The following is a 16,592-nucleotide window of genomic DNA, read 5'->3' as shown; positions in this document are numbered from 1 at the left end:
TCAGAACATTGAGTATGACAGCTGTGCCCAAAGCGTAAATATTTCTTTTGTTTTTACCATTTGAAGTTGATCATTGTTCCATTAATATACCTTTATTATTCGTGGGACATGGGCGTCATTGGCTGGTCCGTATTTATTGCCCATCCCTAGTTGCCCTTGTTCAGAGGGCAATTGAGAGTCAACCACATTGCTGTGGCTCTGGAGTCACATGTAGGCCAGACCAGGTAAGGACTTAAAACATCAGCTTTGACAAAGGGTCACCTGGACTCGAAACATCAGCTCTTTTCTCTCCTTACAAATGCTGCCAGACCTGCTGAGATTTTCCAGCATTTTCTCTTTTGGTGTCAGATTCCAGCATCCGCAGTAATTTGCTTTTATCCATGGGAATTTGCATGTGAGGTCCATTGTAGATGTGGGGATGCATGTATTCTGGTTGGCTGCTTTGGGATCAGTTGAGAAGTCTGAACTACTTAGCCGAAATCATCTAACTCAGCACAGAGCAGTGTTTGAAGGTGGTATCTTCTGGTCAGTGTGGTTTTGGGACTACTACACCAAGTGACGGTGTCTATCCCACTCCAACATCAAGGCAACTAGAACTAATTATAACCATTCACATCAACCAGATAACAGGTTAAAGCTTGCATGACAAGGTATTAGTTGCAGTCCGGCCTACCTGATGAGTATAATAATGGCTGGTGTCTGGGCCATGGCTCCAATAAGACTGCAAACACACATCACGCACATGAAGGTCAGAAAAGCCTCTTGGCAGCCTGGGCTCGGACATTTGCCTGGGATTACAGTGGCATTCTTGATGGGGCCGATGTTCAGACAAGCACAGGCGGTGAGGTTCTGTAAAGGTATAATCACAGTGGGTAACAAAAGAAGCTTGACGCGGTACAGCGCTTTTGGAGAAAGTTTTTCTGTCACTGAGAGATCTGTGGCAGAGTGCATAATCATCTTTAGATTTGATTTGACTGATTATTGTCGCATGTATTGGAATACAGTGAAAAGTATTGTTTCTTGCGCGCTATACAGACAAAGCATACCGTTCATAGAGTACATAGGGGAGAAGGAAAGGAGAGGGTGCAGAATATAGGGTGGGATTTTCCGGCTGCACCCGCCCCGAAACCAGAAAATCCCGCCCGAGGTCAACGGACCTTTCCATGGTCCGCCCCCTCACCCGCTACAACTCCCGCGGCAGGCGGAATAGGAAAATTCACCCCATGGCGTTACAGTCATAGCGAGGGTGTAGAGAAGCCAAGTGCATTCAGAATACCTGCTGCATGAGATACACTGCACAAAATACAGGCTATTTACCAAATTAACAGGATTGGAGGGCAAAATTCTGTCATCCTCCTCGCTGTGGGTTTTGTGATAAGGGAGCAGAGAATTTAGCGGGAGCCAAAAATTTGGAAACCCGCCGGCGTAACATCACATTGCAAGTCTCCCATAAGTGGGCTAATGGAGGCTTTGTTACCCAGTTGCCGGATGGCGTGAATGCAATTGTTTATCATGAATGCTCGTTAAAATAGCTGCCCGCCCACATCCTGTCAGGCCTTCCAATCTTGCCAGTGGGAAATCACGTCGCTCTATAACCCAATTGCTGAAGAGAGCCATGCACAAGGCGGCCCTCAGTTCACAAGAGACTTTGGGGTGAGTGCAACATCTTTCTGCCGTAGCACTGCACTGCTCCTGGTGCGATGTGCACCACTCTGCCAGGGCAGACCAGCTCCTGCCTCTATCTCCATGCCGCGCTGGTCTTCATGGCAGCTCCGTGCTACTGGACCCATGGACCCTCCTGTGTCACCGAGTCAGATCAGTACAGCGTCTAGGGTTGGGGAGTACAGGGGTCTCCTTCCCCCTGGTGCCACACACCAGTGTCTATCTGGACAGCACCGTGTTGCGGGACACATTCAGCCACCACAACAAAGGTCTGGAGTTTGACCCGGGGCGGAGTGCAAGGTGAGGCTGTGGGGGAGTGGTGGTGGGTGTGTGGGATAGTGAATTGGCGTGGCAAAACCAAGGGGGGCAATGTGGAAGGAGGGTTGTCCAAGAAGGGGAGAAGGGTGAGAGCTCATAATGGCAGGCAGAGAGGAAAGGAAATGGATGAAGGAGATGGATAATTGAAGGTAGAGAGAGCACTGGGCGTGGGGGAGCTCGACCCCGACAATGCTGCATGAAAAGCTCACAGATGAGGGGTTCAAAGGGATGCCACATTGTTGACAGGAAGGGGATGCATGAACACTTCAGAGGCAGTGGGTAGAGGTCCAAATGGGGCATGGGCGCCTCACAGGTGATGGGCTTGGGAGGGAGGGTGATGAATAGAGGAACAGACTTCTTCTTGAGGCTGTTAGCCTTTTCCCTCTGGATTGCTGACAGTCTGGTGAAGACAGGCGGGCTGGAGAGAGTGATATGAGTGAACTGGACTGGTGTTTAAATATGGCACAGTAAGAAGTCTCAAAACACCAGGTTAAAGTCCAACAGGTTTCTTTGGTAGCACAAGCTTTCGGAGTCTCCAAAGAGACTCTAAAAGCTCGTGATTCCAGATAAACCTATTGGACTTTAACCTGGTGTTGTGAGACTTCTTCCTGTGCCCACCCCAGTCCAACGCCGGCATCTCCACATCATGGCTACCAGCGACACTTTTAAATATGGCGCCAGGACCTTTGAACCCGTCAGCTGACAGTGGGCAGGCGAGTCAGCTGCCGGCCCTCCAGGTGACTCGGAGGGAACTAGCCTGTGTATAACTAATGAGACGCCGAGTGCAGAATCTGGTGGGATCCCACCATTCTGGTGAGTGGGAAAGGAGTCACCCACCACCGCACTTAGGACTGAATTAAGAGTGTAAGAATGTTTGGGAACAGGAAAAGGCCAGTCTGCGGTAAACAGTAAATGGGTTAATGGGATATGGGGAATGGGTGGGGAGGTGGATTTGAGACCAGGGAGAGATCAGCCATGATCTGATTGAATGGTGGAGCAGGCTCGAAGGGCTGAATTTGCCAACTTCTGCTCCTAATTCTGATGTCTCTATGTACCCAACAAGCTTGTCCCTTTGTGATACTTCAACTCAGCAATGCTACTGAATGTCAATGCTTCCGAGAAATATGATTGATTTAATTCTTGAGCCTCTTCACATTATCTGCTTCAAGATTCTTTGCAGGTAACTGAGTGAACTGAAGGATCAGTGCTGGGACCTCTGCTGTTTGTAATGTATATGAATGACTTGGAAGAAAATGTAGCTGGTCTGATTAGCAAGTTTGTGGATGATACTAAGATTGGCGGAGTTGCGGATAATGATGAAGATTATCAGAGAATACAGCAGGATAAAAATGGGCAGAGAAATGACAGTTGGAATTTAATCCAGGACAAATGCAAGGTTGTGCATTTTGGTCAATCCAATTCAGGTGGGAACTATAAAATAAATGGCAGAACCATCAGGAACATAGACACACAGAGAGATCTGGGAGTACAGGTACACAGATCCTTAAAAGTGGCAGCACAGGTGGAGAAAGCATTTGGTATGCTTGCCTTCATCGGACGGGGCATCGAGTATAAAAATTGGCAAATTATGTTAGTTGTATAAAACGTTGGTTAGGCCACATTTGGAATATAGTCCAATTCTGGTCGCCACACTACCAGAAGGACTTGGAGGCTTTGCAGAGAGTACAGAAAAGGTTCACCAGGATATTTCCTGGTATGGAGGGTATTAGCTTTGAGGAGGGATTGAATAAACTGGGATTGTTTTCCCTGGAAGGACGGAGGCTGAGGGGCGACCTGATAGAAGTTTATAATATTATGAGGGGTATAGATAGGGTGAAGAGTTGGAAGCTTTTAATAATGACAATTATAAGGGGGCACAAGTTCAACACAAGGTAAGGGGGGAAACATTCAGTGGAGATGTGCAGGGGAAGTTTTTTACACAGGGTGGTGGGGACCTGGAATGCACTGCCAAGTAAGGTGGTTGAGGCAGTAACATTAGCCACATTTAAGACTTATCTTGATAGACACATGAACAGATGGGGAATAGAGGGATATAAGTGGTTTGTCTGGATAGGTAAACGTGATCAGCGCAGGCTTGGAGGGCCGAAGGGCCTGTTCCTGTGCTGTACTGTTCTTTGTTCTTTAAAGGGTTAACTCTAATAATAGCAACTGAGCGTGTGCGTAAGGAGCTGTCTCTCAGTGATATCATTCACTGAGAGAAGATGACTGAAAGCATCTTAGAGAGTAACTCCAGCTGGGTCTTGTTCTGACTTAACCTTTGTAAACAGTATGTAAATAAATCTGTTTTCAACAAAACATTGCTCCAGCAAGATCCTCGTTAGAGTAAAAAGCTAACAAATCCCAGGATAGAACCACAAGAACAGAGTAATTTGCCCCACACCACTAGACGCTTCTGGGCCAAAATGTTCCCTGAGTTCTCTTCTTACGCATGACCCCCACTTGTGTTCCTTGGTATTTCAAATACCCACATCGGGGATTTTGTCATATTGTAAATTTCAATAAGACCATCTTAAAGTGCCCCAAAAAAGAAGCCCAACTCACTTATTCTTTCCTCCTAACTTAATTCTTCAAATATGGAACTATCCTTCGAAATGTCCCATCTTTAACTTCTTGCAGTCCTGACGATAGGTCATCAAGCTGAAATGTTCACTTTTTAAAATTATTTTTGGGAATGTAGGCTTCGCTAGCTAGGGTAACATTCATTGCGCATCCTTAATTGCCCTTGAGAAGGTGGTGGTGAGCCATCTTCTTGAACCGCTAGTCCCTGACATGTAGGTACACCCACAGTGCAGTTAGGATTTTGATCCAGCGACAGAGAAGGAACAGTGATATAGTTTCAAGTCAGGCTGATGAGTGACTTGGAAGGGAACTTACAATTGGTGGTTTCCATATGTCTGCTAAGGATCCTTCAGATGGTAGATTTGGAAGGTGCTGTCGAAGGAGCCGTGGTGAGTTCCTGCAGTGCATCTCTAGATGGAACACACTGCTGGCACTGTGCTTCGGGGGTGGAGGGACTGAATGTTTGTGGAAGGGATGCCAATCAAGCAGCCTCCATTTCCTGGTAGGTGTCAAGCTTCTTTTGTGGTGCTGGAGTTGCACTCATCCAGGCAAGGGAAGAGTATTCCATAACACTCCTAGGCAGGTCAGAGACTGGGAATTCTGAAGCGAGTAATTCAACTCCTGACTCTACAAAGCCCGTCCACCATCTACAAGCCACAAGTCAGCAGTGTGATGGAATAATGTCTACTTGCTTGGATGAGTTTAGCTTCAACAACACTCAAGAAGCTTGACACCAAGCAGGACAAAGCAGCTCACTTGATTGACACCACATCCTCAAACATTCACTCCCTCCACCACCAATACACAGTGGCAGCCGTGTGTACCATCTACAAAATGCACTGCAGCAACTCACCAAGGCTCCTTGGACAGCACCTTCCAAACCCACAATCTTTATTACCTTGAAAGACAAGGGCAGCAGACACATGGGAACTCACCACCTGCAAGTTCCCCTGCAGCCACACACCACCCTGACTTGGAAATATATCGCGGTTCCGTCACTGTCGCTGGGTCAAAATCCTGCAACTCCTTCCCTAACACCACTACGTGGACTGCAGTGGTTCAAGAAGGTGAGTCACCCACACCTTCTTGAGGGCAATTAGGGATGGGCAATGACTGCTGGCCTAGCCAATGAAGCCCACACCCTGTCAAAGAATATAACAAAAAAGGACTCCACTTGCAAAACAAGAGCTGAGCATTTGTGAGGAGAAATCTGAACTCAATCTGCATAAAACAATGAGCAGAGGAGATCAACTTCAAATATTTTCAAAATCCGTTTGCCGTTTTGGGGAGGAATGAAGCAATCTTGCAGCACGTGTTGCTGGGAAAAAGCCCAACAGATAACGGTGTGGCATGAAGAGAGAGGTTCCAAATTCTCTCAGGATCCAGAACTACCCAATCACAGGAAAACATGCTACCCAATGACAGAACTGTGCCACAGCGGGGAAAAATATTCAAAGTAAACAACAGAGAGAGAGCAATAGTGACTCATGATTATTCAATGACAGCTTGCATTTATTTGTTGCAAAACCTCAGCAGGTCCGACAGCATCTGTGGAGAGAGAATGGAGCTAACGTTCCGAGTCTGATGTGGAGATGCCGGCGTTGGACTGGGGTGGGCATAGTTAGAAGTCTCACAACACCAGGTTAAAGCCCAACAGGTTTATTTGGAATCACGAGCTTTTGGGGCGCTGCTCCTTTATCAGGCGGTTGTTCTGAGTCTGGATGACCCTTTGTCGGAGCTGCTTGTTTGTTTCGGATTCCAGTAGTCATTTGCTCTCGTAAGACTGCATTTACTTGTCATGTTTTAAGTTAGCAAAATGACTCAAGGTGCTTCTGAAGAGTGACATCAAACAAGATTCGACACCGAACCGCGTGAGAAAATACTCAGAGAGGTGACTCAAGTCCTGGTCAAAGAGGTAAGTTTTAAGTAGCATCTTAAAGCAGGGGAAGGTGGTAGAAAAGTAGAGACATTTAGGGAAGGAATCCCAGTGTTTAGGGCCAAGGCAGCTGAAGGTAAGGTCACCAATGGTTGGAGGTTGAAAATCGGAGATGTGCGAGAGGCCAGAATTGGAGGAGCGGATAGATCTTGAAGGGTTGTAACAATGGACAACACTGCTGAAGATTTGCCACACTTTTGAGATAAAACATAAGCAATAATGGTGGGAAATCATTGCTCAGGCAGGTTTATGGCTGAGTGGGAGGATTCAATCAGAATCGCACTATTTTAGCACAAAGCCTATCATTATTTTCTAACACATTTCCTGAAGGATTGAAGTAATGGCACAGGCAAAAAGGAGAGCTTGTTCATGAGTGACACAGCTTTTTCATCCAGGTTTTTCTCCCCCCCCCGACCTCCCCCTATTGCACTGTGGGTTGCGGACAGCTGGAGCTCTCTACTTCCTCAGCCGAGTGACCTGATTGCAGTCTGTATTCCACTGGGGATAACCCGGCACAGACCAGGCTTTATTTATAGAGGGACGTCATAGAGAATGGCAGGTTCTGTAGAGGGGAAAACAGTGGTTACATCCTGTTTTCTGGAAGATGAGTAAAAATGTGTGGGCCTTCCTGTTAAGGGATTAGCAGGGTAAATATGTGGGGTTATGGGGGTAGGGTCTGGATGGGATTGTTGTCGGTGCAGACTCGATGGGCCAAATGGCCTCCTTCTGTACTGTGGGAATTCTGTGATTCCAAGAAACGGGAGGCCTGAGGCTGGTCAAAATTGGGACATACGGGCCTCATTTTAATAATCGCAGTCACAGCTGGCACTAGCTGTAGTTTAAGAGGTGGATTGTCGCTTTTCCCAGGAATGATTTGGTCCGCTTGCCTCTCTGGCTGTTGGAGTGATGTGGATGGGGAGTTGGGCGGCAATGGAGGGTGAGGGTGATTGGAGAACAGGATGAAGGGACAATTGATTGCCTTTGGTGGCCCGAAGGGGTGCGCTGGACCTCTGAACAAACTTCCCCTCCTCTTGTTTCCACATGGAAGTGTATTAAATATCTACATATATATATAATTGATGTATTTTTGCTTTGCTCAGTTCGACCAATTTCATCAGAAGGTACAAAAAACTGACTGTAAGTGCCTCATTGGCATATCCAAGGACCTAATGTTTGTTTGAGGTAGTCACTCTCAGAGTGGCAGGTGAGTGGAGTACTGCAAGGATCAGTGTTGGAGTCACAGCTGTTCACAACCTATCGAAATGGTTTGGATGTGGGACCAAATGTAATATTTCCAAATTTGCTGATGGCACTATTCTATGTGAGTTGTGATGAGGATGCAAGGAGGCTTAGATAGCCTAAGTGAATGGGCAAGGACCTGGCCAATGTAATATCATGTCACAGACAGTGACCCAAGGCTGGAATTGAACCCGGGTCCCCGGCGCTTTGAGACGGCAGTGCTACCCACTGTGCCACCTTGTTTAAGCTGATCTTGCTCTACACCCTAGCTATGACTGTAACACCAAATTCTGCAACCACTCATTTCCTTGTCCCTTACGGAGTCTATGAACGGTATGTTTTGTCCGTATAGCATGCAAGAAGCAATACCTTTCATTGTTTACCAATACATGTGACAATAATAAATCACACGGCACGGTGGCACAGTGGTTAGCACTGCTGCCTAACGGCGCCAGGGACCCGGGTTCAATTCTGGCCTTGGGTCACGGTCTGTGTGGAATTTGCACGTTCTCCCTATGCCTGCGTGGGTTTCCTCCGGGTGCTCCGGTTTCCTCCCACAGTTCAAAGATGTGCAGGTTAGGTTGATTGGCCGTGCTAAATTAACCCTAGTGTCAGGGGGATTAGCAGGGTAAATGTGTGGGGTTACGGGAATAGGGTCTGGGTGGGATTGTGGTCGGTGCAGGCTCAATGGGCCGAATGGCCTCCTCCTGCACTGTAGGGTTTCTATGATTCTATTCTATGATTCTAAATCAAAGAAAACAGGTTCAGCAAAGCCCAACTCCTACCCTCGTGCGGCCCCATCTACGTTCTAGGAAACCGGGACCTGTGTGTCAAAGTTAGGGAATGTCCGCCTCACTGAACATGATCATTTTCAGCCCGTGATCATTTTTCCAACAAAAGATTTGTGAAAATTGTGAAGGGGGAATGCAGTGTGTTGCAGTGTTGCCGACCTTTTATAAAGTACAGGGGTAACAGTCGCAGTAGCAGGCTGGCAGCAATTACCCGCATATCATAGCACCCTCCCATAGGTTTATCCAACAAAAGGCACACAGTAAGATCAACTCAACAAAAGAGAACCATTCAGCTGAACTTATTACACGCTCTCCTTTACAAGTAACCCATTATGAAGCTGTCACTGGCTGAGACATGGAAATAATAGCCTTCAGGAGCGAATAGTCATTAATTATGTAAGCCAGCACCGCTCTTCATGATACCTCTCTAGCCCAAATAATTATGGAGTGGAGCTTCAATTAAATATCTAAAACAAAGTCTGAGCAAAATCTTTGTCATCTAAACAGGTCAAAGGATCATTTCCTTCGCAAGTTAGAACCTGTCCTTTTGCCTCACAGATCAGAGCTAAATTGTTTCGCTGTGAAGTCATGGAATCATAGAATCCCTACAGTGCAGAAGGAGGCCATTCGGCCCATCGAGCCTGCACTGACCACAATCTCACTCAGGCCCTATCCCCATTACCCCATGCATTTACCCTAGCTAGTACCCCCGACACTAAGGGGCAATTTAGCATGGCCAATCCACCTAACCCGCACATCACTGGACTGTGGAAGGAAACCAGAACACCATAGAATCATAGAATCCCTGCAGCGCAGAAGGAGGCCATTCGCCCCATCGAATCCGCACCGACAACAATCCGACCCAGGCCCTATCCCCGTAACCCCATGTATTTACCTCGCTAATTCCCGTAGCCTACACATCGTGGGACACTAGAATGTAAACTCCCGCCCGAGGGGTTCCCGGAGAATACCGTTCTGCGAGCCTCGCCCACCCCAATTCTGGGGCGGGTCAGGCGGTAAAATTTTGGCCTAAGGGGCAATTTAGCACGGTCAATCCACCTAGCCCGCATATTTTTGGCCTAAGGGAGGAAACCCTATCCCTTAGTGTCCCAAGATGTGTAGGTTAGATGGATTAGCCATGGGAAATGTGTGTGGTTATGGGGATAGGGTGGGGGAGAAGGCCTGGGTAAGACACTCTCTCAGAGACTCAGTGCAGACTCGATGGGCTGAATGGCTTCTTCTGCGCTGTTAGGATTCTATGACATGGATTTAGATCTTCACTGTGGTCAAGAATCATAGGATCATAGAATCCCTACAGTGCAGAAGGAGGCCATTCGGCCCATCGAGTCTGCACCGAGAACAACCCCACCCAGGCCCTATCCCTGTAACCCCATGTATTTACCCTGACACAAAGAGACAATTTAGCATGGCCAATCCACCCAACCTGCACATCTTTCGACTGTGGAAGGAAACTGGAAGACCCGGAGGAAACCCACGCAGACATGGGGAGAACATGCAATCTCCACACAGACAGTGATCCAAGGTTGGAATTGAACCCGGGTCCCTGGTGCTGTGAGGCAGCAGTGCTAACCGCTGTACCACCCAAGTGCTATATGAATGCAATGTTGTGGGGTTATTGAGACGGTAGAACTTCCAGGAATGGAAAGGTTCCCACTTGATATCAGCTGGCACACAACAGGCAGACTGATGGTGAGTAACCTCTCATTTTCAGCTGGAGATGTTCATTCAGCTCACAGGCCAGGAGCTGACATTATCCTTTAACAATTCATTGACCTTGGCTAATCAGTACGCTTGCGTGGTACAGAATACTAATACATTGTATTATCAACAATGCATATCTGCTGTCTGAAGCAGGCAGCATGAAAAGAAAATGAAGTATTTTAGTTAATGATAGAGACAAAGAGAGTAATTTTTTCATGCCAAGGCTTCATACAGCGGCAATTTAATATAAAGTGGCTCATTAATTTTCTGATTATGAGCGAATATAATCTTATAATCACAAATGAATATCAGCCTGGAGGGACAAAATGACAGCCAGGAGAGGCCCAGATGCCCAAGTGTTATGATTACAATCTCATCTGTGCATAAAAATAGAAAAATATGCGATTTTTGTTTCCTAAGCTTCCATTTGTAAGCCGATCCATTCAGACGGCAAAACCTGTTGCACCATCTGATATGTTATTCAATGCCCCTTCGCTTTGTGCCAATCGGGAGACCACAGGTTGAGTTTCAATGCATGAGCGATCAATATTCATACAAAATATATTATAATTGATGCATCAGATATTAACACATTTGGGTACATGCAATTGTGGCCAGAATTCTCGGATCTCACATGCCCCGCCACCACGGCTAGTGAGAATTTGGCGCTCAGCCAAGTCTCCATTCCCTGCAGGACTGGACTGGAGAATCCCAGCTGCCGGCAAGGCTGGAGATTTTCATTTGATTTATTATTGTCACCTGTATTAGTACACAGTGAAAAGTATTGTTTCTTGCGTGCTATAGAGACAAAGCATACCGTTCATAGAGAAGGAAAGGAGAGAGTGCGGAATGTAGTGTTACAATCATAGCTAGGGTGTAGAGAAAGATCAACTTAATGCAAGGTAGGTCCATTTAAAAGTCTGATGGCAGCAGGGAAGAAGCTGTTCTTGAGTCGGTTGGTACGTGACCTCAGACTTTTGTATCTTTTTCCTGATGGAAGAAGGTGGAAGAGCGAATGTCCGGGGTGCGTGGGGTCCTTAATTATGCTGGCTGCTTTGCCAAGGCAGCGGGAAGTGTAGACAGAGTCACTGGATGAATCGTAGCTCCATGTCAGCCTATCCATTATTTTAAAATGGGCAACATCAGACCATTTTGAGCACATAATCGACCTTTTTACATGGAATTTACAGCACAGGAACAGGCCCTTCAGCCAGTGCTAATGCTTTAATTCAGCTTTGTTATATATATATTCTGTTTTGTATCACCCTGTTAGAACTTTCTGTTCTTTTCCAGTATGTCCCTTGCTCATCCAGCCTCTCCTTATAACTCATACCTTCTAATCCAGGATGCTGCCTGGATTGGACGCTATGAGCTATAAGGAGAGGCTGGACAAACAAGGGTTGCTTTCTCTGGAGCGGCAGAGGCTGAGGGGAGACCTGATAGGAATCTATAAGATGATGAGAGGCATAGATAGGGTTGACAGTCATAATCTTTTTGAAATGTCTAATACTGGGGGGCGTGCACTTAAGGTGAGAGGAGGAAAGATCAAAGGAGATGTCAGGGGCAAGTGATTGGCCTCTGGAACGCGCTGCCAGGGGTGGTGATGGAGGTAGATACGATAGGGGCGTTTAAGGGGCTTTTAGATAAGCACATGAATATGCAAGAAATAAGGGGGTATGGACCAAGGGCAGGCAGAAGGGATTAGTTTAATTTGGTGTCAGGTTTGGCACAACATCGTGGGCTGAAGGGCCTGTTCCTATGCTGTACTTTTCCATGCTCTCCCCCATATACTTAGCGAGCTTCCCACCAGAGGCATAAAATGATCATGTAAAAGAAAATAAAGATTTGAATTTATTGATGGTCTCATCAAGGAGTATTGTGCACAGTTTTGGTCTCCCTATCTAAGAAAGGATATACCTACCATAGAGGGACTGCAGCAGAGGTTCACTGGGCTGATATCGGGGTTGGCAGGACTGTCCTATGAGGAAAGATTGGTTTGACTGGGCCTGCATTCACTAGAGTTTAGAAAGAAGAGAGGAGATCTGATTGAAACGTATAAAATTCTAACAGGGCTGGACAGACGAGATTCAGAGAGGACATTTTCCCTGTTTGGGGAATCTAGAATCGAGGGACACAGTCTCAGGATACAGGGTAGACCATTTAGGACTGAGATGAGGAAACATTTCTTCAGTCACAGGTTAGTGAACCTGTGGAATTATTTAGCACAGAAGGCTGTGAAGTCCATGTCACTGACTGTATTCATGAAAGAGATAATTTTTAAAAGATTTTAATGGCATCAAGGGATATGGGGAGAAGTCATGACCACATTGAATGGTGGAGCAGGCTCGAAGGGCTGAATGGCCTACTCCCGTCCTAGTTTCTATGTTTCATGACTTCAGGACATCTCAATGGGCCTGACAGTCAATAAAATACTTGCGAGGTGTAGTCACTGATGTACATATAGGAAAAACGGCAGCCAAATTGCGCACAGAAAGTGTCCACAAAAAGCAATGAGATAATGATTAGATACTCTGTTTTATTTGTTGGGTGAGGGATAAATATTGGCCATGATCTAAGAGGGAGGACTCCCCCTCACATTGGGGACATCCTCTGCTTGACATCACCATGCAAAGGTCCGTTGACCTCGGGTGGGATTTTTCCGGTCTTGGGGCGAGCGCGGCCGGAAAATCCCACCCTTAGTGTGGGAAAATTGCGATTTGATTGGTGGCGGTGTGAATTTTCTCACCCAAAATGATACAGTAATTTTTTGGGAAAATTCCACCCGTCATTTGAAAAGGTTAGGACAGATTACGCAAAGCTTGGTGTTGGCACTGATACACTCCAGTTCCAGCCTGCGTGCATAAACAACAACATGAAAACTATCAAACCCATTCCAGGTTCTTTTTTATTCATTCATGGGACATGGGCGTCACTGGCTGGCCAGCATTTATTGCCCATCCCTAGTTGCCTGAGGGCAGTTGAGAGTCAACCACATTGCTGTGGCTCTGGAGTCACATGCAGACCAGACCGGGTAAGGATGACAGATTTCCTTCCCTAAAGGACATTAGTGAACCAGATGGGTTTTTCCGACAATCGACAATGGTTTCATGGCCATCAGTAGATTCTTAATTCCTGATATTTTTTGTTGAATTCAAATTCCACCATCTGCCGTGGTGGGATTCGAACCCGGGTCCCCGGGAACATTAGCTAAGTGTCTGGATTAATAGTCTAGCGATAATACCACTCGGCCATCGCCTCCAGGGTAGTCTTCCAGGGTTTTAAGAGGAATCTGAATCTCCCCATCGTTACCAATTGTACTGTTATTGACGCCTCTACATTTTGTCTTAATGTGTTAGCTTTCAGTTTGACTCAATTCCATTTTACTCTTTACACTGGCGATTGAAGCGTGAGAATAGACAGTCCCATTTTGTGGGCTGCCACCTTTCCATTTCTACTGACCCCACAACATGCAGTTTCGAGACTTGTTACGTTCTCCGCACCGTATATTACACACAAACTCTCACCACATTGGAGCAGCCAGCAAAACATGAAGACAAGTAGGTAATTCCATCAGATCCACACACAGGATTATAAGCTGCTGTCTTGCAGTCACAGTCACTATTACAGGGAGCGTAAGGGTCCAAATCTGTATCCGAGGCAGATCTGCAATATAAAGAAGGAAAATCCAACACTGATTAGGTTTGTCATTTCTTTTGATTTAAGAAGCAAAGCCTCCAACATGAGCCGGACCTACATTGTTTCCCTATTCCCCCACCCACCCACCCCTCACCCTCCCCCGACATCTCCAACTTAAGATTCTCACCCTTGTATTTAAAACCTTTCAAGGCTCCCCTCCTCTCTAACTCTGTAATCTCCTCCTCGCTACAATCCTCCACCTCCCAGCCCACCAGCATTCTCCATTGCTTTGGCCACAGTTACACCCTCCCTGCATTTGTCCCACCCGTGGCTGCTATGGCTTCAACTGTCTATGCCCCATGTTCTGGACTTCCCTCACTTCCCTGAGGTCATGTCTCACGAACTTGATCGAGTTTTTCGAGGCAGTGACGAAGATGATTGATGAGGGTAGGGCAGTGGATGTTGTCTACATGGACTTCAGTAAGGCCTTTGACAAGGTCCCTCATGGCAGACTGGTGCAGAAGGTGATGTCGCATGGGATCAGAGGTGAGCTGGCAAGGTGGATACAAAACTGGCTCGGTCAAAGAAGACAGAGGATAGCAGTGGAAGGGTGTGTTTCTGAATGGAGGGCTGTGACAAGTGGTGGTCCTCAGTGATCAGTGCTGGGACCTTTGCTGTTTGTAATATATATAAATGATTTGGAGGAAAATGTAACTGGTTTGATTAGTAAGTTTGCGGATGACACAAAGATTGGTGGATTTGCGGATAGCGATGAGGACCATCGGAGGATACAGCAGGATATAGATCGGTTGGAGACTTGGATGGAGAGATGGCAGATGGAGTTTAATCCAGACAAATGTGAGGTAATGCATTTTGGAAGGTCTAATACAGATAGGAAATATACAGTAAATGGTAGAACCCTTAAGAGCATTGATAGGCAAAGGGATCGGGGTGTATAGGTACACAGGTCACTGAAAGTGGCAATGCAGGTGGAGAAGGTAGTCAAGAAGGCATACGGCACGCTTGCCTTCATCGGCCGGGGCATTGAGTTTAAAAATTGGCAAGTCATGTTGCAGCTTTATAGACCCTTAGTTAGGCCGCACTTGGAATATAGTGTTCAATTCTGGTCGCCACACTACCAGAAGGATGTGGAGGCTTTGGAGAGGGTACAGAAAAAATTTACCAGAATGTTGCCTGGTATGGAGGGCATCAGCTATGAGGAGAGGTTGGAGAAACGTGGTTTGTTCTCACTGGAACGATGGAGGTTGAGGGGCGACCTGATAGAAGTCTACAAGATTATGAGAGGCATGGACAGAGTGGATAGTCAGAAGCTTTTTCCCAGGGTGGAAGAGTCAATTACTAGGGGGCACAGGTTTAAGGTGGGAGGGGCAAGGTTTAAAGGAGATGTACAAGACAGATTTTTTACACAGAGAGTAATGGGTGCCTGGGGAGGTAGTGGAAGCGGATACGGTAGTGACTTTTAAGGGGTGTCTTGACAAATGCATGAATAGGATGTGAATAGAGGGATACGGTCCCCCGAAGGGTAGGGGGGTTTAGTTCAGTCGGGCAGCATGGTCGGTGCAGACTTGGAGGGCCGAAGGGCCTGTTCCTGTGCTGTAATTTTCTTTGTTCTTTGTTCTAAAACCTCTTGACTTAAAAATGGGCTGCCACTGAGCCCAATTTCTCAGCCTATTTATCGAATACAATATAAAATACCTTCCTTCTGGATCCAGAGAGAATAAAGCTTCAATTTATTGTGAGTAAATTAATTGCAAAATTTAATTTTAAAACATTATTTTCAATATGCGACCAATTGAATATCCGCATTATTCCTCCTTGTGTTTAATACCCAGGGGGGAATTTTCCAGCTGTTCATGGTGATGGGATTCTCCAGTCCCGCTGCAGTGAATGGAGATTCGGCTGAGCGGCTTATTCTCTGTCCTTGCTTGCAGTGGCGGAAGTTAATGAATCTCCAGTAGTGTCTCGCACAGTACACCGAATATGGTCCCACTTATGAGATCCTTTGTATGGTTTGCTTTAGTCAAAAGGCTTCATTTTAAGTTATTTCTGCCCATATAACTAATTATGCTATGCTTTAAAGCTAACTTAAGCTAACTTGACCACATTTTGGACTCCGCTGGGAATTCTGGGATGAACTTAGAAAATGACTACATTTGAAAGTGCAATGTTAACAGAAATGGTTTTTGTCATAAACAAGCTTTCATGGTCACAGCTGCGAATTGTTTTTGAAAGTTCCAGACTATGTGTGCCCAGAAATTTCATAACATAGATAAGAAGTTATAATGCTCTATACAGCTATCTGTTTTTCAGTTGAGTCCTGTACAAGTTCAAGTCTGTACTGGGACCAGATTCCTGGGCCCCCTCACTCTCTCTCTCTCTCTTCAATAAATCTGTCTCTTTCGCTCTCTGTAGTTTTTAAATTTTAAATGTTAATTAATAAAATAAGTTTCACTTCAGACCAGTTTTGCCAATGTCTATTCTAAGAAGAGAACAGACCCTCCACACTCATGTAGGTGCATCGCGTTCATGATGGTGCTGTTGCTACTTGTCTTTATACCTCCGCTCTGTCTTGCTTGCCTTTTAGCTCCTTTGACCTTTCCTGCTTCCCTCTTCCCAGGGAAAGCATTTCATCCGTAACCTGTTCTTGCAAGTTACAATCTACACTTCAACCTCGGGATCTCCCTATT

At 46.2% G+C, this 16,592-nt stretch overlaps 1 protein-coding gene across 1 annotated transcript in view; it reads right to left on the bottom strand.

The window, feature by feature from the left end:
* The window catches only part of slco3a1a (solute carrier organic anion transporter family member 3A1a), a 215,020-nt gene that overhangs the window by 16,691 nt on the left and 181,737 nt on the right, over positions 1-16,592 (bottom strand). Inside the window, exons 7-8 of the mRNA XM_078241289.1 lie at positions 13,773-13,911; positions 674-849 (exon numbers count right to left, since the gene is read on the bottom strand). Of these exons, the coding sequence (XP_078097415.1) occupies positions 674-849; positions 13,773-13,911 (315 nt within the window). The remainder of the gene's footprint in view (positions 1-673; positions 850-13,772; positions 13,912-16,592) is intronic.

Source organism: Mustelus asterias, chromosome 24, assembly GCF_964213995.1.
Source record: "Mustelus asterias chromosome 24, sMusAst1.hap1.1, whole genome shotgun sequence".
Taxonomy (NCBI): domain Eukaryota; kingdom Metazoa; phylum Chordata; class Chondrichthyes; order Carcharhiniformes; family Triakidae; genus Mustelus; species Mustelus asterias.
Note: the sequence above shows the minus strand (reverse complement) of the source record. Positions and strands in the feature narration are given on the sequence as shown.